The following is a 27,065-nucleotide window of genomic DNA, read 5'->3' as shown; positions in this document are numbered from 1 at the left end:
TGTTCAGTGGCAAACTAAAGGCTGACCTTAACGTGCTGGTTTAAGCAGTGGAACATTTTGTGCCATGCATGATTTCAAAGAATGATGTCTAAGTGCAAGCCGGCTTGTGGTGTAAAGGTTCACTTGCCAGACTTTGGTGCGGGCAGGCACAGTCTCGATTCCTTTGATGGATGAGCAGTATGGAAGATGAATGAATGAATGTCTTAGTGCATTACGAAGAGTCTGTATGAAACTGTGGACCCAGTTCTTTTCAAGTCATTGCGCAAGTAATCTCATGTAGTTCCGAAGCGATTATTTCCCCTTTTTTAGGATAATTGACAACCCACGTGGTGATATCTCATATGCAGCTCCACTCCAATTGAGATTACCTGAAATGTTTAGCTTCTTGTCATGATCTGCCTCCAGGATGTGAGGATAATAATAATCGGATAATAATCAGACACAGGCTTTGTCATCATCATTGACTCAACAAACACCAACAAAAGCCTAATTGTCATCATACCCAGAAACTGCGTATGACGAAATTGGTAGTGCTTCTCCATAAGGTGCATTTTCTCTGCAAAAGACCCAAATAAGTGATAATTTTGGACTTGTAATTTGATATTCTGCCGTTATAGATACATCGCATTACACCCCGAGCGGATCACTTACCTCTCACTGTCTTTCACTTACATTCAGTCAGCCAGTAGAAGGCAGATCACCGCCCATCATCTCTTCATATTACCTCACCCCGAAGTTACTACTCAGAAGGGATTTTGTGTCGTTACCGCAAGTTTAGAGTCCTGCTGTGGGAAAAAACTGTCCTTTATCCTATATGTCTTTAATTTGTGGGACCAATGGAGTCTGCCAGAGGGCAGCAGCTGGAACAGATTGTGACCAGGGTGGTATGGGTCCCAGATGATGTTCCTGGCTCTGCTGAGATAACGAGGGCTGGCAATATCTTCCAGTGAGGGCAGAAAGCAGTTGACGATCTTCTGGGCAGTTTTATTCACTTTCTGCATGGTCTTTTTGTCTGCTGCTGTGCTTCCAGCGTACCACACTGTGATGCAGTATGCCAGAATGCTCTCCACAGTGGCTCTATAGAAGGTTACCAGAACCTTAGTGTCCAAGTTTTTCCTCCTGAGTATCTATTGGGTAGACCTGCCAACTGGCTTAATAATTGTTTGTTCATATTGAGCCAGTGTGGCCAAACTGGTTTTACAATTGTTTGTTAGGACAGTGGAATGTAGGATAAGCCAACTAGCTGGCCTTGCAATTCTTTGTTCGCACCACGAATTGTAAGATAGCTAACTAGCTGGCCTTGCAATTGTTTCCTTGTATTGTAGAATATGGCCAACTCGCTTTGGAACTGTTTGTTCGAAATGTGCAATATAAGATAGGCTGCAGCAGTTTGTGTGAGCTATAAAAACATCGTGTTTGCATACAACTTAAACCTGCTAATGTCTAACCATATTAGCCCAAAGTTTTGTTTACATAAACTCTGTCATTCATCACTGTTTTAGAAATACATCACTGTTTTAAAAATATTAACCTGAGTTCCTATATAAAGACTGACCTAGTGTTCAGTCAGAGAGAATTGCGAGGAAGGTAGGCGGTGAGAGTTTCACAGCTGTCGGAGCATTCTCCAACCATCCTGCAGTCCGGTAATAAACATATTTCCTCTTTAAATTAATCTCACTTTCTTAATCTGCTCCGGAAGTTTTATTTTCATACCTATCAGTACCCTGAGGAAATGGAGTCATTTCTGGTCCTTCTTCACTACTGCCGGGGTGTTTTTAGACCAGGAGAGCTTATTGATGAATTATTTAAAAATTCTACATTGGGATTTCCCGGAAATTTCTTTGTGATAATTTCTTTCACTGTGGACCTTCCCCTACAATGAAAATGTCAGACCCCTCCAAGATTTCTAAGTGGGGGAACTTGCATTATAGCAGGGTGTTCAAAAACTTTCATAACTAAGGCAGGGTATTCAGAAAATATCAGACTTTGGAATCAGATAATAACACTAGACCTGACGGGGAGCACATGAGGAAACAAGGATCACGAGACATGGGCATAACAAAGCAGACAATCAGACAAGGGTTGATGAGACAATCAGAAACACCTGGATCACACAAAAATCAAAATGGGCAATCACATGGACAGGTCGCACTGGAAAAAATAACAAGACCAATCCCCACCAGTACCTAAGGCATGTAATAAATGTTACATGTTATAAACACACACAAACACAACGAAAAGAAGCCTCAGGGCTGTACGTTTTAATTGTTAAAAAAAATGGCATTTAAAAAAAGACTGACAGTAATTGGGCCCGATGGCTCTGTCAATGAAGTGTCCCCTTTTTCAGGGAGTTGGCAACACCAGTTAGAACCCACCTGCAGTAGCGCTGATAAGTTGCAAAACCAAAGGCCTGCGAGTCACGATACCAGAGCCACGAGGCAGGAAGTCCCTGTGGATAAATAACTCATCAAAATGTATCAAATCAAGACAACATTGTAATTAAACATATTCACTTAGAACTCTTTAATTCCTTAGCATTAAACATTTTAAATGGAAAAAAGAGTGGTTTCGTTACACTCCAGAACAGAAGACAATACGTTAAATACATTTTATGGCTTTCAGAATGAGGTTTGCACAGAAGACTGATATGATCACAAAATTGATTCATTGCTTATGAATCAAAGGATACAATGTATGTATTTTCATACACTACCTAAATTTAGACCACTATGAGTCTGAGCCAGGATTTTAGACTAGTTGTGCAGTGGAAAAAGTTTTGCAATTCAGTGGTACCTTCGGATACGAACTGAATGCGTTCCGGGACTGAGCTCAATTTTCTCGTAACTCAAACTCAATATAATACAGTGGTACCCCAACTTACGATTGTAATCCATTCCGAGAGTGTGATCGTATGACAAGCATATCGTAACTCAAGGAGACGTTTCCCATAGAAATGAACTGAAAACAAATTAATTTGTTCCTACACTCTGAAAAAACACCAAAAATGGAATATTGGATTGGAAAAGCATTTCTATTTATTCTAATTCGCCATCTACTAACAAAGTAACAAAAAACATGTAGTTTAATATTAGATAAAATGTACTAAATAGTTCTAAAATTAGACAGATTTCGCGGAAGTGAGAGAGACAGAGAGAGGGGGGAGTTGGGGTTAGGGTTAGGGTTGGATTTTTGCACGGCAACGCACTCGGAACGTAACAAACAAATTTAAATGAACTTGGATTAAAATGCAGACACACTCAAAAATAAGTTTAATCTAACCTTACACTAAACTTAATTTTAATTTTGTTTTAAATTTTGATACCTTTATTCTCCCGGGTTGGTTATATTTGCCCCGCCTCCACCCCGACTTTCAGATGGAGTTTTTAAAAGGAACCTATCGAGGATTGTTTGCTTTTGGATTCCCTTCAAAATATTCCCAAAATAATGCACACATGCACACAAACAATGAAAAAATGCAACGCTCCGCCCAGTGCCCGTAGAGACATTACACGAGGGAGTTGCAACCACAGAGACATTACACGAGGGAGTTGTGCGGGGAGAGACAGTGCCCTTAATGTTCTTATGAGCAGCCACTCGCATCCGCTGTTTGCTCTTATGTCAAAATTGTGCTCAAAATTTTACTCGTATCTCAAATTGCTCATATGTCGGGACACTCGTATGTTGAGGTACCAATGTAATCGTTGGCTGAAAAGGCTGTCATACTTTTGGCGAAGACGTGGCATCAAAGCCACTTTGAATTAAAAAAAAAAAAACATATAATGATCCGACCGACATACACATTGAATAAGTTTCTGTGCGATGTCTCAGACATGGAGGAGGAATAGCAGAATAGTCTGGACCTGGAGCATATCTAAATGTAGTAAACTCACAGTGTGCCTTATTTTGGAGGTGGTGATTTTGGATTCATGGCTTTGACTGCAACCCCTTTTGTACTTGATTTTTGAGCTTTGATATATTTTTGTATTCTGTCAATATCATTAGGGTTTCCGCATTGCAATTGAAGTGATCATTTACGAGACTTATTTCGGGTGCAACCTGGAAGGCACCTCTTGTTGTATCACATTTTGTTGAGGGTTTGGGTGGATGTGTGCATGTGGCCTCTTTTTTGGTGTGTGTGTCAGGAGTGGCTGGATTGCCCCTCCTGGCATGACGTCACGATTATTATCAGCTGTGGCTAATTACGTGATTAGATTATTTTTGGTATTTAAGCATTATGGTTTTCTGTGAACACGGTCGGATCGTTCTGGTTTCTTTCCCTGTTTTTCCTCGTAGTCATTGCCGTTCACATTGACGCCACGCTGCATGTTTCTTTTCGTTTGTACTTAGGTGATCAAGCTAAGTTGTTTATGTTATGTTACCCGGTTTATTAAATCAAGCTACAAGAGCAACATATCTGCCTCCCCTTTTCCATTTACTTCGGCGACTCTGCATCTGGGTTCACTTTCCCCTCCGATCGCGTCGCACTACGCGGCGGGATCGTAACAGCACGATCCGACCATCATGGACCCAGCGGAGTGCCACCCACGCTCGCGCCGACGCGCTCGGCGACGCCAACCATCCACCTCGAAGACACCGGACTGCTTGGAGTGTATAAGAAACCCCTCAGAATCGTTTAGGAGTTTTGTAATGAACACACCGTGGTGTGGGGCTCTCAGGCACATCATTGCTGGAGATGAGTCTCAGCTGGTAGGAGAGTTAGATCCGCAGCGTACTCCTACGCCCCACCACTGCTATGCACGTCGCCCTGGGAAGCCCTTACCGTTTAATCATGATGCCCAGGTGCGTACAACCACCAGAGACCGCCCAAGTTATCTTATGCCTATGACCAGCGGAATTGATTCACCATGGAGGGAGCCTGAAGATTCTGGTGAGGAGGAGATCGTTGAGGAAAATGATTTTTTCGCTGGCGTTTCGGAATCCGATGATGAATTCTTCGACCATTTCGGACCCCGAGACCTTCCACTGGAGGAGGATTACCCCTATTTTTCCCCCGATAATTCCTACTCCAAATACCCCGACCAGCAATTACAGAGTGGGCTGACCACCTATTATGGGACACGACGTGATGGCGGGGGTGCTGTGCAATCCTCCCAGAGGAGGCGCCGAGCGCCACGCCGTAGAGCGAAGCGAAGGCAATGCCTGGACACACTAACCACTGTCCAAGTTACGCGCCCGACCACGTCCGTCCAAGCTCCTTTTCCGACTACGTCCGTCCAAGCTCCTTTTCCGACCTCGTCCGTCCAAGCTCCTTTTCCGACCTCGTCCGTCCAAGCTCCTCTCCCGACCTCGACCACGCCCTTCCTAGTGCCCGAAGTTACTCGGCCGACCTCGCTGTCCCAGTCGTCCCAGGATACTCGGCTGACCTCACTGTACCAGCATCACCTAGAAACTATGCAGCCTTCACCGTTCCAAGTGCCCGAAGTTACTCGGCCGATCACACCTTTCCAAGTGCCCGAAGTTACTCGGCCGATCACGCTGTACCAGCATCTCCTAAAGACTATGCAGCCCTCCCCGTTCCAAGTGCCCGAAGTTACTCGGCCGATCACGCTTTTCCAAGTACCCGAAGTTACTCGGCCGACCACGCCTTTCCAAGTGCCCGAAGTTACTCGGCCGATCACGCCTTTTCCAAGTACCCGAAGTTACTCGGCCGACCACGCCTTTCCAAGTGCCCGAAGTCACTCGGCCGACCACAACTTTCCAAGTGCCCGAAGTTACTCGGCCGACCACGCCTTTCCAAGTGCCCGAAGTCACTCGGCCGACCACGCCTTTCCAAGTGCCCGAAGTCACTCGGCCGACCACGTCTTTCCAAGTGGCCGAAGTTACTCGGCTAACCACGCCTGTCCAAGTGGCCGAAGTTACTCGGCCGACCACGCCGTTTCAAGTGCCCCAAGCTCGTGTGCCAAGGCCACGCAAAGTACGCCCGTTGCCTTTGGGGTCGCCAGTCGCACCCGTACCGAAGCCACGGATCAGGTTTCTGGTGACGGACGGCCATTCTAGCACCGCTCTCCCAAGCACCGCTCTCCTAAGCACCGCTCTCCCAAGCACCGCTCTCCCAAGCACCGCTCTCCCAAGCACCGCTCTCCCAAGCACCGCTCTGTCCAGCGCCTGCCCGTTCAGCGCCTGCCCGCCCAGAAGTGGCGACGATGCTCCGGCGCTCGAGGAAGACGGGGCCGGCGACGTCGAGAGTGGAAATTCGCCGGAGTCCCTGGAAGAAGGGACTGGTGACATCGAGAGTGGCAATTCGCCGGAGTCCCTGGAAGAAGGGGCTGGCGACGTCGAGAGTGCCAATTCGCCGGTGCCCCTGGAGGAAGAAGCCGGTGACGTCGAGAGTGGCAATTCGCCGGAGTCCCTGGAAGAAGGGGCTGGCGACGTTGAGAGTGCCAATTTGCCGTTGCCCCTGGAGAATGGGGCCGGTGACGTCAAGAGTGGTAATTCACCGGTGCCCCTGGAGGAGGAAGCCGGTGACGTCGAGAGTGGCAATGCGCCGGAGTCCCTGGAAGAAGGGGCTGGCGACGTCAAGAGTGGTAATTCGCCGGATTCCCTGGAAGAAGGGGCTGGCGATGTCAAGAGTGGTAATTCGCCGGAGTCCCTGGAAGAAGGGGCTGGCGACGTCAAGAGTGGTAATTCGCCGGAGTCCTTGGAAGAAGGGGCTGGCGACGTCAAGAGTGGTAATTCGCCGGAGTCCCTGGAAGAAGGGGCTGGCGACGTCAAGAGTGGTAATTCGCCAGAGTCCCTGGAAGAAGGGGCTGGCGACGTCAAGAGTGGTAATTCGCCGGAGTCCCTGGAAGAAGGGGCTGGCGATGTCAAGAGTGGTAATTCGCCGGAGTCCCTGGAAGAAGGGGCTGGCGACGTCAAGAGTGGTAATTCGCCGGAGTCCCTGGAAGAAGGGGCTGGCGACGTCAAGAGTGGTAATTCGCCGGAGTCCCTGGAAGAAGGGGCTGGCGACGTCAAGAGTGGTAATTCGCCGGAGTCCCTGGATGAAGAAGCCGGCGACGTTGAGAGTAGCAATTCGTCGGTGCCCCTGGAGGACGGGGCCGGCGACGTCCAGAGAAGCAATGCTCCGGTTTCCCGGGAGGAGAGAGTTGTCCACCCCCCGAGCAAACAGGGTAAGGTGCCCGACCGTACTAAACTTCTAATATCTCCTGAAGGCAGGCAGTTTGGCCAAGACTTAAAGGACCAGCTGGGATGCCTGCCGGACCGATCACTGCCTCATCTCGTTTCTGGCCGGCGCGGACGCCCGCCGGACCGACCACTGCCTCGTCTCGTGTCTGGCCGGCGCGGACGCCCGCCGGATCGACCACAGCCTCGTCTCGTTTCTGGCCGGCGTGGACGCCCGCCGGATCGACCTCAGCCTCGTCTCGTTTCTGGCCGGCGCGGACGCCCGCCGGACCGACCACTGCCTCGTCTCGTTTCTGGCCGGCGCGGACGCCCGCCGGATCGACCACAGCCTCGTCTTGTTTCTGGCCGGCGCGGACGCCCACCGGATCGACCACTGCCTCGTCACGTTCTTGGCCGACACGGACGCCCGCCAGACTTGCCACTGCCCCGTCTTGTTTCTGACCGGCACGGACGCCCGCCAGACCTGCCACTGACTCGTCTCGTTTCTGGCCGGCACAGACGCCCGCCGGACCGACTACTGCCTCGTCTTGTTTCAGGCTGGCGTGGACGCCCGCCGGAGTGACCTCTCCGTCTGTTCTTGGGTTGGTGTGGACGACCACCGGACAATGCTAGGTCTGGATCTGGTCTAGGTCGCACTACGCGGCGCGATCGTAACAGTGTGTCTTCTCCGGTTTAGTTGCCATTTTGTCCCTGTGTTTATTTTTGTATGGTTGTTTCCTTATGAAAATCCTAAGTTGTGCACCAGCACTTCTCCAGTCCGTTTAGCTTCCCGTATCATTGATTCTGTCTTGCTAAGCACCCAAGGCGAATAATGACATGTGGTTACTAAAATGGAGAAAAGAGAAGCCTCGTTCAAAAGGGGATTTTGCAAGCATCATCTAAAAGAAAATAAAGGTTGGAATATGAACAAAAAACTTGGCATTCCTTTTGTTGATTTTGAGCTGCAACATTTGTTTTATGACCAGCACATGACTGGTTTGGCCGGTTTGGCAGTTGCCCAGTCCAGCATATGACGAAGCGGCGTATTGACCGGTCTAGGGGTCGTCTGGTCTGGCCCGTGAATAAGTGGTGGGGTGGCCAGTCCGGTGGTCGTCCGATCTTGCTCGTGAGCAGACCCCGGGCTGGCCGGTTCAGTGGTCGTCCGATCTGGCCCTTGGTCGAGAAGAAGCCCCACCCCACTCATTTTGGAGATAGTGTATGTGAGACGTGTGATCCGAGCAGTCAACCACAGAGTGGCCACAGGACCGAAAGGAATACCAAGCACTTAAGGCTTGTGCTGGCACACTAGCACCAGTCTTCACGGACATTTTCAACCTTTCACTGATTCAATACTGTTAAATTCCGTTCAATTCCGTTACATATATATTTGTATATATGTATACATATATATATATATATATATATATATATATATATATATATATATATATATATATATATATATATATATATATATATATATATATATATATATATATATATATATATATATATATATATATATATATATATATATATATATATATATATATATATGTATACATATATACATATATACATATATATATATACATATATACATATATATACATATATACATATATATACATATATACATATATACACATATATACATATATACATATATTTCTACATCTACCTTTTTACATGATGTTTTTTCTGAGGAAAAATGATATCCACATCATAAGTGGACACCAGACCCTTGTAGTCCAAAATGTAACATTGTAGTCTTGCGGTTGGCCGGTCCGTTAGCACGACTGGTTAGTGTGTCTGCCATACAGCTCTATGGTTCTGAGTTCAAGTCTGGATCGGACATGGGTCTGCGTTGGTTTTGTCCGGGTACTCCGGTTTCCTACCACATTCCAAAAACATGCATGGCAGGCTGATTAAACACTCTAAATAGCCCCTAGGTAGGGGTGTGAGTGTGCATGGTTGTCCGTCTCAGTGTGCCCTGTGATCAGCTAGCAACCGATTCAGGGTGTCCCCTGCCTCTGGCCAGGAAAGATATTAAGTTAAAATTATAAATTACATCCTCTTACAAGAGGTGGAAACAAAATATTCAATAAGAATTAGTAATTGCATCAAAAAAATGGTCAATAACATGGTGTGAGTTCAGAAATCGCATTGATGGCGTCATGGCTGTTTACAGGCGCATCTTCACCGCCAAAAAAAAACAATGTTCACAACTCCCAATAACAATGTTTCTTATGTGCAAAATAACTGCATAAGATCCTTTATACGGACTACTATGATGTTTTTGCTTGGTGGTGCTGTTGTGCACGTGTTACACGTTTCTTTAAGCATTTTTGAAGGGGCACCCCTACTTCGCGGAAATGCAATTATTGCGGGGGGTCTCGGTCCCCATTAACCGCGATAAGCGAGGGAACACTGTGCTAGATATCGAAGAAATAGAAACATTTAATTTTATTTATTGTCACGCAATTCAAGTTTTGTGTTTCTAAAAAAGATAAAGTTACACTAGTATGCATCTGATATAATGTTTCCATTTCTGTAATCTTCTGAAAGTGACAGAAATTTTGAACATTACAGAGTTATCCTATTTGCTGTCATCAAAATTACCTGCCCACAAAGTTCTCCAATACAGAGCTTTTTCCTGCGCTCTGGCCGCCCACTACTGCAATTTGTGGCAGATCCAGGTTGCATGCCTGGCCAATGGAGCTGAATGCATCCTGGAGATTGTTGACCAGCGGGATTAGCTCTTCCATGCCACGGTTACCCATGCTTCTTTAGTGGTAGTGGTGGGTGGGGTAGGGCTTAAGCAAAAGGCACAGTAGAGCTGGACGAAGAAATGGAAAGAAGACAAAGAGGAAGGGAAGAAGATGAATGTGATAATTATTTTGCTCTCTCTCTCGGATGGACTACACCGTACATCCGATTTGAATGAGGTTTTGAACAAACTGTTGAAAATGTATGCTCTACACTGTTAGCATCCTCAACTTTTTAATTTTGGCACCAGTTTAAAAAAAGTAATAAAAAACACTTTTTACACTTCCAATAAGATGGTTGGTGGGCTTTATGGCCCGGGGGCAATTGTGCAAACATGGCTTCGTACTGTTATATATATATATATATATATATATATATATATATATATATATATATATATATATATATATATATATATATATATATATATATATATATATATATATATATATATATATATATATATATATATATATATATATATATATATATATATATATATATATATATATATATATATATATATATATATATATATATATATATATATATATATATATATATATATATATATATATATATATATATATATATATATATATATATATATATATATATATATATATATATATATGTGTATGTGTATGTGTATGTGTATGTGTATGTGTCTGTGTCTGTGTCTGTGTCTGTGTCTGTGTCTGTGTCTGTGTCTGTCTCTCTATCTCTCTATCTCTCTATCTCTCTATCTCTCTATCTCTCTCTATCTCTCTATCTCTCTATCTCTCTATCTCTCTATCTCTCTATCTCTCTATCTCTCTATCTCTCTATCTCTCTATCTCTCTATCTCTCTATCTCTCTATCTCTCTATCTCTCTATCTCTCTATCTCTCTATCTCTCTATCTCTCTATCTCTCTATCTCTCTATCTCTCTATCTCTCTATCTCTCTATCTCTCTATCTCTCTATCTCTCTATCTCTCTATCTCTCTATCTCTCTATCTCTCTATCTCTCTATCTCTCTATCTCTCTATCTCTCTATCTCTCTATCTCTCTATCTCTCTATCTCTCTATCTCTCTATCTCTCTATCTCTCTATCTCTCTATCTCTCTATCTCTCTATCTCTCTATCTCTCTATCTCTCTATCTCTCTATCTCTCTATCTCTCTATCTCTCTATCTCTCTATCTCTCTATCTCTCTATCTCTCTATCTCTCTATCTCTCTATCTCTCTATCTCTCTATCTCTCTATCTCTCTATCTCTCTATCTCTCTATCTCTCTATCTCTCTATCTCTCTATCTCTCTATCTCTCTATCTCTCTATCTCTCTATCTCTCTATCTCTCTATCTCTCTATCTCTCTATCTCTCTATCTCTCTATCTCTCTATCTCTCTATCTCTCTATCTCTCTATCTCTCTATCTCTCTATCTCTCTATCTCTCTATCTCTCTATCTCTCTATCTCTCTATCTCTCTATCTCTCTATCTCTCTATCTCTCTATCTCTCTATCTCTCTATCTCTCTATCTCTCTATCTCTCTATCTCTCTATCTCTCTATCTCTCTATCTCTCTATCTCTCTATCTCTCTATCTCTCTATCTCTCTATCTCTCTATCTCTCTATCTCTCTATCTCTCTATCTCTCTATCTCTCTATCTCTCTATCTCTCTATCTCTCTATCTCTCTATCTCTCTATCTCTCTATCTCTCTATCTCTCTATCTCTCTATCTCTCTATCTCTCTATCTCTCTATCTCTCTATCTCTCTATCTCTCTATCTCTCTATCTCTCTATCTCTCTATCTCTCTATCTCTCTATCTCTCTATCTCTCTATCTCTCTATCTCTCTATCTCTCTATCTCTCTATCTCTCTATCTCTCTATCTCTCTATCTCTCTATCTCTCTATCTCTCTATCTCTCTATCTCTCTATCTCTCTATCTCTCTATCTCTCTATCTCTCTATCTCTCTATCTCTCTATCTCTCTATCTCTCTATCTCTCTATCTCTCTATCTCTCTATCTCTCTATCTCTCTATCTCTCTATCTCTCTATCTCTCTATCTCTCTATCTCTCTATCTCTCTATCTCTCTATCTCTCTATCTCTCTATCTCTCTATCTCTCTATCTCTCTATCTCTCTATCTCTCTATCTCTCTATCTCTCTATCTCTCTATCTCTCTATCTCTCTATCTCTCTATCTCTCTATCTCTCTATCTCTCTATCTCTCTATCTCTCTATCTCTCTATCTCTCTATCTCTCTATCTCTCTATCTCTCTATCTCTCTATCTCTCTATCTCTCTATCTCTCTATCTCTCTATCTCTCTATCTCTCTATCTCTCTATCTCTCTATCTCTCTATCTCTCTATCTCTCTATCTCTCTATCTCTCTATCTCTCTATCTCTCTATCTCTCTATCTCTCTATCTCTCTATCTCTCTATCTCTCTATCTCTCTATCTCTCTATCTCTCTATCTCTCTATCTCTCTATCTCTCTATCTCTCTATCTCTCTATCTCTCTATCTCTCTATCTCTCTATCTCTCTATCTCTCTATCTCTCTATCTCTCTATCTCTCTATCTCTCTATCTCTCTATCTCTCTATCTCTCTATCTCTCTATCTCTCTATCTCTCTATCTCTCTATCTCTCTATCTCTCTATCTCTCTATCTCTCTATCTCTCTATCTCTCTATCTCTCTATCTCTCTATCTCTCTATCTCTCTATCTCTCTATCTCTCTATCTCTCTATCTCTCTATCTCTCTATCTCTCTATCTCTCTATCTCTCTATCTCTCTATCTCTCTATCTCTCTATCTCTCTATCTCTCTATCTCTCTATCTCTCTTATATATATATATATATATATATATATATATATATATATATATATATATATATATATATATATATATATATATATATATATATATATATATATATATATATATATATATATATATATATATATATATATATATATATATATATATATATATATATATATATATATATATATATATATATATATATATATATATATATATATATATATATATATATATATATATATATATATATATATATATATATATATATATATATATATATATATATATATATATATATATATATATATATATATATATATATATATATATATATATATATATATATATATATATATATATATATATATATATATATATATATATATATATATATATATATATATATATATATATATATATATATATATATATATATATATATATATATATATATATATATATATATATATATATATATATATATATATATATATATATATATATATATATATATATATATATATATATATATATATATATATATATATATATATATATATATATATATATATATATATATATATATATATATATATATATATATATATATATATATATATATATATATATATATATATATATATATATATATATATATATATATATATATATATATATATATATATATATATATATATATATATATATATATATATATATAATAAGTCTATTTCCTTAAGACCAATAACATTAACACGTTCATGGCCCCCTCCTCCCACATTTCCATGCGCAGAAGGACGTACACACAACTATAGATGTCTGTACAGTCAAGGGCATTTAGCCGAGCAAACGATACATAATTAAATGTCACTGTCCTCTCATCAGATCTAAAGGACTATGCTCTTTGAAGCGGGCGCATCGGCAATCACATCTAATAAAATTGTTGACGAGGCTGGAAATCACATCTAATAAAATTATTGACAAGGCTGGAAATCACATATAATAAAATTATTGACGAGGCTGGAAATCACATCTAATAAAATTATTGACGTGCCTTCAAGTGACCCGTGCGTGACTGCCTACCTTGCCTCACGACCTCTTCAGTGTTATTCGTGTGTAGTGTTTCCGCCCGCTGTTCAGTGCTGAAAGGGTGCTCGGTTTGCGGGATTTTCCAATCGACGCCACCTGCTAGGGCGGCACGATACTGCGGTGAGATGGCAGCTTCCTGCGCATTAATGCCGCTCTCTAAATTGCGTTTCGTGAAGATCAGCGCGAAATGTTAGGCAACAGTCTCTCATTATTGGTGACAAATTCACTATTTTTTTTTCTCAACCCCCCCCCCCCCCTCTCTCTCTCTCTCTCTCTCTCTCTCTCTCTCTCTCTCTCTCTCTCTCTCTCTCTTTCTATCTATCTATCTCTCTCTCTCTCTGTCTGACCATCCCTCTCTCTCTCCCTCCCTCTCCATCCTCCCTCACCCTCTTTCCATCTCTTTCTCTCTCGCCGTCTCTTTTATGCAGCTAATAGACATCGCAGATCAAATTAAAAACATCGACGAGTGAACAGAAGCGAGTTAAAGCGCCTTTTGGATGGCTGCTCAGTGCAGGTTAGGCTCACCTGAGCTCCGCCTCCTATTTGCGTACGTTTTACAATTTTAACATCGACACAGGCGAGGTGCAAAAGGCAGACATATATAATGTGGATAAATATGTATGAAGTCCCTATAAAATAACTTGCAACACCAGCGGCAACAGATTCATAACTAAAAGTCAGAATGGTAGTTATTTTTTTTAACTTGACAGAACACCGTAGGATCTCAAAACTGTGAGGCGGACGTGCTCTCACTATTCTCACTGTGATGGTTCGTCAAGCTGGATACAGACTATAGAATGCGCGTTGCAGTTTTCTCTTAAAGATGGTGATTTTTAGACTGCGGACTGGAAGTGTTTGGAAGGTTCTCAGACCGTCTGGTACTAGGAGACAATGCGGAGGATACCCAGCCATTATGGCGGCGACAGAACACGCCCACCACATCACAGCACGGCTTCTACGTATATACGATATCTGTGTGCAGAAATGGTGTAATGATGGCATACTAATCTGACATTGAATGTGACCAATACAACGAAATAATGGTCTGGGTAGACCTAGCACACAAATTTCACTTCATTCTTTTCATCCTATTTCACTTCATTCTTTTCATCCTCTTCACATTTGGCACAACGTCTTTTGAAGACTGTAAGTGATGAATAAATAAATTTGGGGCATAAACCTTAGCTAGGTGGTTCTGCTCCACTCGAAAAGTGCAAAATAAAACAAGGGTGAATTTCTACACGCGCACGTAAGCAATCAAAGCGGACCTCCCCCAAGTCCCCCACCTCCACTCCTCTCGCTTTCTCACGCTCTCTCCCTCCATTGTCTCGCTACGGAAAATGGCTGAGGAAAATTATTGCAAATAATTTTGGTTCGGCGTCCAATAACTAGTACATTTTCAGCATAAAAATAAATATATTTATATCGCAAAAACTCAACTGAAAATATATTTATGGAAATATTTGCAATAATGTCCTACCAATTGCCTTACTCAGGTGTGGGGAAGTGTGGATTGATTCTTGGTGGCAGTATGATTGTGAGTGTGAATGGTTGCCTCTCTCTGTGCCCTTTGGCTGACTGAATGAATAAACCCTGTTACCAGCCGACACAAGTCTAAAGTAGTGTGGCGAACATCGGAGCCAAGAAGCGATGCATTATTGCCATGTTACAGTATCCAAAAACAGACATCACTCGCCATGCCCAAAAACTAAACATCCGTCCTGGTGTCCCTCAGACAAAATATTTCCCCTCTTACATGATTTCAACTCTAACCTTAAATTGGTGGTTGAATAGTTGCGAGTGAGCATTTCGCTCAGACGAATGTGTAAAAGTTACGTTCTGCGAATGAGTAAAGTCACTCATGCTGAACCGTAAATAGGAGGGAGTCGACTGCAAGACAGTAATACCATTATTATATAAATGAATGCAGTCTGTTCAATAACTATTATTTTAACACTCCTCTATTGCCTTGGAAATCACGCATGGATCTAAAATATTCATTTTAGGAGCATTCCGCTGTAAGAAAGATAATCTAAAACGAAAGATCCAGAAATCGCAATGTAGGTTTATTAAAAATCTTTTTTTGTGTCATACAGCTGCAAATACGGATTTAAGCACCTGTCAATCAGCTATAATTCTTACCATCAAAGACCTGTTAGGTTGCCTTTAAAAGTCCACCTCCTCTCCATGTTTTATCCTGAGTCAGAAGCACCTGTCTGTGATCGTTCGCAGATAAATCAGTAAGACACGGACTTGTAACATGTCCAAGACCAAAGAGCTGACAAAAGAGACCAGAGACCAAATTGTACCTTGTACCAGTGTACCAGTGACCAAATTGTAAGGCTGGAAAGGGATATGGAGAACTAATGATGATGGTCATTCTCAAATATAGTGGAGCTCCATGCAAGATATCACCTTGTGGGGTTTCAATGATCCTAAGAAAGGAGAATAACCAGCCCAGAACTACATGAGAGGACTTGGTCAGGGCATCATTCTTTTAAATCCTGCTTTGCACAAAACGCTCCCCTGCTTAAACCAGCGCATGTCAAGGTCTCTTCTAAATTGGCCAATGGCAAATTGGATGATACAGAGAAGTCATGGGAGAAAGTTTTGGAGTCAGATGGGACCAAAGTAGATATTTTCATCTCTCATCTCATTTTCTGATATGCTTTATCCACATTAGGGTTGCACGGGTTGCTGGAGCCTATCCCAGCTGACTCCGGGCCATAGGCGGGGGACACCCTGAATTAGTGACCAGCCGTTCGCAAGGCACCAGGAGACGGACAGCCATGCACACTCACTCCCATACTATTGGCGTTTATTTTTTTTCGACCTCGTACTTACAATGCCATGTGCTCTTTTTCCCTTGAGGATTTGATAAAGACATGGAAAATAGAAATGGGATCCCAGGTCACTTCTCCGTACATCATTTATTTGCAAGAGAAAGGACAAAGACTTTAGTGTACTAACTCCATTGAAAGCCCCCCCCCCCCCTGCAGTCCAAAGTGGGTGTTAGTTTTGAATGTGTGTATATTTTGTCTACCTATTTGGACCACTGGAGTGTAGTAGTGAGTAGACTGTTTCAAGATAAGTGTGGGGTGTGTAACAAATACAATTCTTGAATAACAAAAGAAAGGAATATATGATTACTCTGAATAATGTTAATTGGGCTATAGGTGATAGATCTGAAAATACAACTTCAGGTTCAGGTTAAGAAAGAGTAAGATCAATATAAAGACAAAATCGGTTTATTACCGGACTGCAGGATGGAGGAAAATGCTCAAAACGCTGTGAACCGCTCACAGTCTGTCGTCCTCAAAATTCTCTCTGAATGAACATCGGGTCAGTCTTTATATAGAAAAACAGGGCATAGTATGGTTTCTATGACAACGACCAAACTCTGGACAAAGTCTGATTAATCAGAGTCAAGTCTCCATGACAACAACCAAACTCGGGGCAAGTTTCTCATGTTTCTATACTTAGAAAAACTGATACAATATGAACAAGCAATTGCCAGGCGACGTTGTCATTTTATCTTAATGTTATCTTGCAATTGCCGAGTGACGTCATTTTATCTTAATGTTATCTTACAATAGGTTTGTGAGAATATACTTTGTATATATATGTGACAGGGTAAAGTGAGGTAAGTTATAAATGATTGCATGTGTGAGGTAAAACTAGTTTTGGGATGGATGTTTATCAGTCTTCGATTATTGATGCCTCCAGCCAAATAGCAAGGGTATGGATCGGTATTCGATTTTTTATGTCTGGGGTCATGTAGCTGAAACGCGGGGGGGATCTTCAGGCATTTCAGTAAAAGTTGGCTTGAAGATAACAACAACTGACCTGTCTGATTATTTCCCCCTGTGTTTTAAAGGTTTGTTGTTTTGTTGTAGAGACCGATTGAGTGTGGGGTTTGCAAGAGACAATAGTTAGCATGTGAGAAAGAACATATTGTTTAGTAAGGTTTGTGTACTTTTTATGGGTGTGCGTGAATGTGCGAGTCTCGGGTGGAGGACATGTATAGCCTTTAGCAAGCTACCTTCGGCCGCCATTATACGATAGCATGATAGTGTGCAGTATATGACGGTCGTAGCAAAGGAAGCTATGCTATTGAGATTTCACGAGCCTCGAGTAGAGCACATGTAATAGCATTAGCAACGTACCCTCGACCGCCATTAGCGTTAGCATTGTGATGTGTATGTGCGTATGACGGTCGTAGCAAATGAAGCTAAGCTATGCTATTGAGATTCCTTTGTTTGCCCTGCTGACTAGTTCCGGACTTTGCTAAGTTGGAAAACAAAAGGTAACACAAGTTACAATAGTCACAAGTTATGACCGTTTATGCAACAAGTACATTGTTTTGAGTTATAACGGGTTGTTAATATATTTATGTGTATATATGGGTGTTATTGTATATTATGTTTTTGTGTGAATTGATTATTAATTTTCAGTAAAAGTTGGCTTGAAGATAACAACAACTGACCTGTCTGATTATTTCCCCGTTTTTTAAAGGCAAATAAATTGCCGAATCCAGGGGTACAACATATATGACAACACCTAGGGGCAATTTAGAGTGTCCAATCAGCCTACCATGCAGATTTTTGGAATGTGGGAAGAATCCGGAGTACCCGGAGAAAACCCACACAGGCCTGGGAAGAACATGCAAAATCCACACAGGTGGACTGACCTGGACTTGAACCCAGGACCCCAGAGCTGTAAGGCCGACGCGCTAACTGTGGGATATAATGAAAATGAAATGAAATGAAATGAAATAAAAAATAAAAATCAGACATAGGCATTGTAGTCATCATTGACTTGACAAAAAGCCTAATAGTCATCATACCCAGCTGCGTATGACGAAATTGGAAGGTGCTTCTCCACAAGTTCGCCTTCCCAGGCAAGACCTATCAAATGACATATATTTAGACTTGTTAGCACTCCGCCTCTTGAGCGCCATCAATCCGGCGACTGCAAGCTGCCTCACCGATGCCAGGAACGAGTTACGTTCCGAGTGCTTGTTCATAAGTTGAATTTGTTTGTAAGTTGATTCAGTGCTATATTTTCTATTATTTTGTATGTTTAAGGCCTATATAAGTATATTGAAGGTTTATATAAGTGTGTTTGTATGTTTAAGGCTTGTATAAGTAACCAGCATTGGTTGTACTGAAAAAACATTTAATAAAAATGGAGAGAATACATACAGTACTGTATACATTCATTAGAGAGAGAGAGAGATTTACTAGAAACTGGCCTAAAGAAGCTATCTAATGACGATTCCAGTTTTCTTCTTTTTTTCATCATAAAAAGGTAGCACTGTATGGCATCATTCAAATGATTTGCAAGCTTTGTGCAACATTCAATATTTGGGTCCTGCTGCTTGTTTTTTCTGTTTATAAGTGGTAATGAGGGTCGAACAATTCAAGTTGTATCCCCGTACAACGCTCACCACTTTCTCACGCACATCAAGCATCTTTATTGTTGCCACTTTCGATTCAAATGAAATGACTTGCCTCTTCCTTGCACCTCCCTCACTAAAAACCTTATGCTTTTCACCAACCATATTGAATGATGGATGCACGAGATATTTAATGATAAAAATGAAAAAGGTTCTTTGCGCACTGGCGATACGTCACACTTCCGCGACATCCGCACTGCAGCAAACTGGGCAGAGGAAGGCGGATGTTGGGTGAGCTGAGCTCTCACAGGCACAGAAGCACTACTCGGAAAAAGGCGCGCAATACAAAATCGAATTTACGAAACTTTTTCGACATAAACGCAATTTGCAGACATGTTCATATGTACCGTTGTTCATAACTTGAAAGTTCGTAAGTAGGGGAGCATCTGTATATCCTTCCTATCCAGGTTCCACAATACAAATATCATCAGCAGTTACTCATGAAAGGGTATGGAAAACAATAAAGTCACCTGTCAAGGCAGAGATGAAAAACTCGAGATATTTTTAGTGTCATTCGAGAAAAATCCCTCTGCGTCCCTCTAAATGAGCGAACACAATTTTTAAGTCAAGACAAGTACAATTACCCGGAGGACTCAACATACTGAGACTCGTCACACAAAAGAATGCGAGAATCTACAGTATGGTTTGCCATGCGGTAATGCTGTATGTCACTGTAAGCTACCAGCGTGTGCTGGATAGTGTTTTGAATCATGCAAATTTAAACAGAATTGAGAACCATTACTCGGTTGTTAACCACGACCACAGTGATACACCTATGGCTGAGTGATTCTGGGTCATGGTGTTGGCTAAAGCTTTCAATTCAGTTATAGCACGAGTAATTACCTTCGTCACCGGTTTCATCTGGGATGAAAGTGCATCAGTGTTCTCCGACTATGGCACACACACCTCCATCCTTGGCTGTTATCAGATTCAGGACCATCTGGTCCTGCAACATCCCTAAGGGCTTTTAAATCATCTGCTATTCACTGTAGGGCAGGGGTGGCCAACCAGTCAGAGACCAAGAGCCACATTTTTTACCGTGTTACCGCAAAGAGCCACATCACACAGATTTATTGTAAATGTCACACACCAGAATAGTAATGACATAAATTGACTCCTACAGTACTAACAGCACAGGCCAGTCATTATCAACAATGAACATTGTGTGCACTGTCTCACACAGACAAACTCTCAGTTCAACCAAGTCCACAAACAAAAATATAATAATTTACAATAGCGTTTTTCTTTTACTATGCATGTTACTTAGTGGGACTTCTGTCATAAAATCAGAGCCTATTTTTGCGCAACATTCGCTCCTTGTGAGCTGTCATTTATTATGAATGGCTTTTAACTAGCGCGCCCACCACGTGGGTGTACACCTCGCTCTCCTATTGGCTGCTCCCGGCTGAGCACTCTCGCCTTGGTCTGCCTCGCAGGGGGTGTGGCTTTTTCAGCCGACGCTCGATCTTTGGGATACTTTTTGTGTGCGCGACGCCGTTCATTGTCGCTTCTGGTTCACGGGAGCTCTCCCACTCTGTTAAAAATGTTTACTCAAATGACCTTGCTCCTACTGGGAAACTTTGAGGTGTTTTCATCCCAAGCACATGCGCATTTGACGAAAATACCGTATTGAACTCAAGCGAAGCGCACACGCAAATAAAACACAAATACAAACTTTGATATGGACGTAAGAGCCGCATGAAACCGGGCAAAGAGCCGCATGCGGCTCGCGAGCCGCGGGTTGGCCACCCCTGCTGTAGGGCCTTGACAGTTTGGTTAATGAACACTCATGTAACAGTTCAATGTCTTTACATGAAGCATAACGTTATCCACCCCAAGTTGGGAAAGTAGTGACAGTATGATTTTTCTGGGGGGGTGGACCACAACTTATGGTCACCAGCCTGACTGGAAGTTTCGCCAAAATAGGTTTCGCCGACGGACGTCTGGCCGAGCGACAGTAACAACAATTAGAATAATTATTTCCAAGTGCTGGAGGTGCTTTGTTAATATCACCCATATGTACTGTCAATTTGGATTGGATTGGATTGGATAACTTTATTCATCCCGTAATCGGGAAATGTCTTTGTTGCAATAGGAAGAGGGTGAGGATGCAGGAATAGGAAAGGCATTATACACAAATAGGTACTTAATAGTAAGTTATTAAATAAATACATGAATAAATATATAAATAGGTAACTGTGTTGCTGAGATATATATATACATACACATACATATATATAGAAGCACATCTATACTGTATCCGAATTCAGGAGGTCCTAACCCACAGCCTTTTTTAAGTTAAAGAGCCTGACGGCTGATGGGAGGAAGGATCTGCGGAAGCGCTCCTTCCTGCAGTGAGGGTACCGCAGTCTACTGCTAAAGGAGCTTCGAAGGGACTCCACCGACTCGTGCAGGGGGTGGGAGGAGCTGTCCATGATGGACCTCATCCTGGTCAGCATCCTCCGCTCTCCCACTTCCTCCACAGAGTCCAAAGGACAGCCCAGAACAGAACTGGCCCTCCTGATCAGCTTGTTCAGCCTGTTCCTGTCCCTCTCCGTGCTCCCACTTCCCCAACAGACCACTGCATAAATCTGCATATATATATATATATATATATATATATATATATATATATATATATATATATATATATATATATATATATATATATATATATATATATATATATATATATATATATATATATATATATATATATATATATATATATATATATATATTATTAATATTATCACCCCTTCGACTGTATTTCCTAGGCTTATCTTAATTTTACTGCAGAAACCACACAAACACCATACAACATTTACAACATATTCGTGCCTACCCTTGAGACACAGGACACTTTCCAGCCCCAACATTGTACCTCCAGTACAATATATTCGTGCCTACCCCTGAAATGGTAAGACAAGGCGCTTTAAAAATATTACACAGCTATATTTATGGATAAATAAATATGGGTTTGCTGGCCATCTTAAAATGCATAAAATGCAGGATAATATATGCACTAATGCATAGAGGTAATATACATATATAAATAATATCTGAGTGGATAAAAGTGTAACAGCTTGTTCCACAGACACTAATGGCGAAATAAGGCCGGGGAGAAGTTAAAAATACTATTTTGGGAAAATAGTGGGGGCTCCCTCGGATAACGGGGATATATTTAAGACCGTGGCGGCGGGAAAGTACTGTTTGGTAAGGAAAAAATAGCGGGGCCTCCTCGGCTGACGGGGAAAATATTTACCGAGATAGGTGACGGGCGCGGAGGAAGTTTAACAAAAATAAAGGGAGCTAGAAAATTAATGGGGACACTGGTATTTGATTTGGTTAATCCGGGTATGACGTTTTGTGATTACAATAAATTGGGTTTTTTTGTGATGCTTGGGCTTGTATAACAACAATTAGAATGGTTATTTCCAAGTGCTGGTGGTGCTTTGTTAATATAACCTATATGTACTGTCAATTTACAGCAATGTGATGGCTTATTGCAGCTTGGTTTTTGATCCCGTCCGCTAACGGGAAGATGGTGTTTAAAAAGACAAAAGAATATATACAAAATGATCATTTAAATGTTTAGCAGGGAATGTCACCTGTGTTTTTATTATGCTCTAGACTTGCCAAAAAAATGTGTCGACTGCGGGGGAAGCGTTTCTGGTGCAGCGGCTGCTGATTAGATGGGAGTGAAACATGTGGGCCGCGGGGCAGACGATTTAACTGTGTTGGGCTTTCGGGAGCGTTCGGACCGTGTAAACAACGAAAATTTTGTGATCCCTTCCGTGAAGACATTATAATAATAATAATTGGCCTTGGGGGTGCTGAAGCAAACTTGAGGGCAGAAAATGGGTTTTTGCCATATTGTTGTGCTTGCAGCATACATATTCTGGATATATGGGGTCTTGGAAAAATATTGTGATGTAGTTGAATATCGGAAGAGGGGTTAATTTGCCTGTTTAATGGTTGTCTTCTCTAAACAGCGTTGTATTTGGGCACAGGGAAAAAGCTGGTTTGTAAACATAAGCATTTTCTGTTTGGACTTTTCAGAATAAGAACAATACATGGTCTGCAAGAAATGCAAGGTTATGCGAATGCTTTCACATTCATTTTTTGGGTTTTAAAATGAAATGTATATTAAAAGGATAGAAAATCTGTTTAGTAAAAAGTTGATTTGGTAAAAAGCTTTGGATTTGGGAATAGACCAAAATAGTCATTTTTGAGCAATTGTGGATTTCAAAGGGCTCTTAGTTAAAGGAAACTAGCTTTTGGAGGGTAAAATAATATTAATACTATTTCAGAATATTTTGATTGTTCAAAATACTTTAATCCAGGAGGTTGGCTGGTTAAAGAAAAGGCCAGTATGACAAAATTTACAATATTATGGTATATTGGTGACAATAAGGTTTTTAAAACATTAAAGTTTGTAATTAGGAATTGCCTAACAAAAGGTTGATTTCTTTAATTTAATTGTTGTAGATTTTTGTTTTGGTAACAGGCTATGGGAAATGACTCTTGTCTTAAGTAAACATCATATTAGGTGATTTACAAAGTATATAGTAGGTATTGAATTATTTGGCTGTTAACGACATCAGATGGGAAATTTACAATGCAATAGTGGCATGATAAAATTCATGGCATTCATCCAAATAATTAGGTGAATTGTAAATAAAATAATTGGTTTAGGATGAGCATATTTTCCCTAAGAATGGAGTAACAAGGAATGTTTTTCAAAGTGCACTTGAAAGAACATTGTCTGTTGTCCTGGCGGGAGGAAATATGCTTTGTCACAGGTCATATTGATGACTTTAAGGATATTACGGATTGGATAAGCATTGGTCAATTGATACAACCAAATAACGTTCCTTTTTACTGCTTTAAGGGCATGCAAATTGGGGAGAACTTTAGCAACGATGGGGTTAATACGCCTGAATGTTACAGTGATAACGAGTGGCAATAACAAGCTTAGATAAGGGAGGGAAAGGAGAAATTCTCCAAATTCCAGAATCTGGCTTAGAAACAGGATATGTTAGTCGTTTTGGGTTTTTGACAGGATGTGGTAGTACATGAATTCTGGGAAATTTTGGGAAATTGGGGACCCCATATCCAAAACAAATTTGAGACAAATGTGTAAATAGGCTCTATTTGGCGCTGGATGCCCGAATTCTAGTGGGGCCTTTCATGTTTTGAAACAAGTAACGCTTTAGGTCAGGGGTGGCCAACCCGCGGCTCGCGAGCCGCATGCGGCTCTTTGCCCGGTTTCATGCGGCTCTTACGTCCATATCAAAGTTTGTATTTGTGTTTTATTTGCGTGTGCGCTTCGCTTGAGTTCAATACGGTATTTTTGTCCAATGCGCATGTGCTTGGGATGAAAATACCTCAAAGTTTCCCAGTAGGAGCAAGGTCATTTGAGTAAACGTTTTTAACAGAGTGGGAGAGCTCCCGTGAACCAGAAGCGACAATGAACGGCGTTGCGCACACAAAAAGTATCCCAAAGATCGAGCGTCGGCTGAAAAAGCCACACCCCCTGCGAGGCAGACCAAGGCGAGTGTGCTCAGCCGGGAGCAGCCAATAGGAGAGCAAGGTGTACACCCACGTGGTGGGCGCGCTAGTTAAAAGCCATTCATAATAAATGACAGCTCACAAGGAGCGAATGTTGCGCAAAAATAGGCTCTGATTTTATGACAGAAGTCCCACTAAGTAACATGCATAGTAAAAGAAAAACGCTATTGTAAATTATTATATTTTTGTTTGTGGACTTGGTTGAACTGAGAGTTTGTCTGTGTGAGAGAGTGCACACAATGTTCATTGTTGATAATGACTGGCCTGTGCTGTTATTACTGTAGGAGTCAATTTATGTCATTACTATGCTGGTGTGTGACATTTACAATAAATCTGTGTGATGTGGCTCTTTGCGGTAACACAGTAAAAAATGTGGCTCTTTGCGGTAACACAGTAAAAAATGTGGCTCTTGGTCTCTGACTGGTTGGCCACCCCAGCTTTAGGTAGATGGGTTGTCTATGAACAAAATGGGATGGGCGAAATTCGCTTACAAATTCGCCGTGTTATCTTGGTTCATAGAATTTGGAGTCAAGGCGACGTAATAAAGGCCATAGGCGTCATGTTGTATAAAATAGGCGTGGATGAATTTGTTTTACAAATGGGGGAGATTATCTTATCACCTGAAACAAGTGGAAACAAAATTGGATGGCCGCATTAAAAGGTGATTGGCATGCTATTAGAGGAAATTGGGATTTTCCAAAAACCTGATAGGGGGCCATTAGGTCATGGCGGCTGTGAAAATAAAAACCTTAGATGTGAAACTATTGCCACCTCAATTCGGGGAACAAACAGCTAAACTGATAGCATTAAAAAGGATATAACTTTGTGTGAAACTTAAAGGTATTTTTTAACAAACGGTTAAAATGCTAGAGTGGGGGTGTGTATATTAAAGGATCTACTAATGAATGCGGGGTGGATCCAGACCTTCCGGAATGTGGGGTATTCATGGCGTCCTCGAGAATTTGTGGATTTTCTCCGGGTACTCCAGTTTACTCCCACAAAATGAAATTATGGATGCTAGACTGGTTGAACACACTAAATTCTTCTGTTTATGAGTGTGAGCGTGAATGATAGTTTGTCTTTTTGTGTTTTTTGATTGGCAGACCACCGAGACATAATCTATCAATAAAAGATCAATAAAGAAAATAATTTGGGCTTGAGTCAAGGGAAGTCCTATGTCTCGACAAGGGGGAGGTGGCCTTGCTACAACGGCACTACAAGGCTTAGGGTTTAAATCTATATGCATACCCACATATCCATTTCAAAAGATACATTAACAGATTTTATTTTATTTCTATTAGATCATATAGATATCAATCCACGATATGGAATTCCAGAAACTATCTATAGTGATAATGACTCCCATTTTGTTAATATAATAGTTGTCTACCATCCACAATTGGCGGACCTTATATGAAGTCCTGTTTGGTAGACCTTACAAATTGTTATTATTCACTACACAATGACAATTGGATGATGAGGCAAAGCTATCAGAGAAAAAAAACACACCAAATTTAGACTATCAGAGGGAGATTTTGCTTCTCAACAGGAAACGGACGAAGTTACGGTGATTCTTGAAGACTGGATGCTGATACGCAGCATAAAAGAAGAATCATCGGAGCAACGCAAAGTGGGAGGGTCCTTGTTACTGAAAGGGGACACGGATGCACCTTTCCCACAGTAAGAAGGTTGTCTAAATTGAAACGTTTCAAGAGGAAAAATGCCTAAACAAAGACAAAAAGTCATGTTGAAAACAATTATTGCTTTTGGGGCAATGAGATTAATGATGATTGTGATTCTATTCCTTTCCACAGTAGGGTTGTTTTCTCCAGTTGGAGAAAAAGGCGGAGGCGTTTCAATTGAGGATACACCTTCTTACGGGAGGGTAAACCGAGAAACATACACATTTACATAATTTAATTAACATTACCTACTAAATCATATTTCCAAATTGAAAATATATATTTGGACTCGGCGACATCCCTGGTTGCCATACAAGGGGTCAATCTATGGTGGGAAATATGTGTGGTACATTAACAGCAAAAAAATTGAAGATTGGGAAAAGCCTTGTTGCAGAAATTGGTCAAGATTGGAAAGCTTGGACTGACATATTAACCTGTGAAATTTATTTCTGAAACAGGGATTTCCCAAACGGGGGATAATTGGGCGCTGTTAATGGAGTGTAAAGAAGGCAAGCACTATGTGGAGCTACTTTGGTAAAAGGGTGGTCTCAATTGAAACATTGAGGGGACGGG

At 41.3% G+C, this 27,065-nt stretch overlaps 1 protein-coding gene across 1 annotated transcript in view; it reads right to left on the bottom strand.

Moving 5' to 3' along the window:
- The window catches only part of LOC144201656 (dynamin-1-like), an 81,769-nt gene extending 67,763 nt beyond the window's left edge, over positions 1-14,006 (bottom strand). The window contains exons 1-3 of the mRNA XM_077724404.1: positions 13,773-14,006; positions 9,742-9,958; positions 2,376-2,449 (exon numbers count right to left, since the gene is read on the bottom strand). Coding sequence (XP_077580530.1) covers positions 2,376-2,449; positions 9,742-9,902 — 235 coding nt within the window. The 5' untranslated portion in view covers positions 9,903-9,958; positions 13,773-14,006. The remainder of the gene's footprint in view (positions 1-2,375; positions 2,450-9,741; positions 9,959-13,772) is intronic.
- Positions 14,007-27,065: the final 13,059 nt, after the last annotated feature.

The sequence above is a fragment of the Stigmatopora nigra genome, chromosome 9 (genome assembly GCF_051989575.1).
Source record: "Stigmatopora nigra isolate UIUO_SnigA chromosome 9, RoL_Snig_1.1, whole genome shotgun sequence".
NCBI lineage: Eukaryota > Metazoa > Chordata > Actinopteri > Syngnathiformes > Syngnathidae > Stigmatopora > Stigmatopora nigra.
This window is presented reverse-complemented; position numbering and strand designations above follow the sequence as displayed.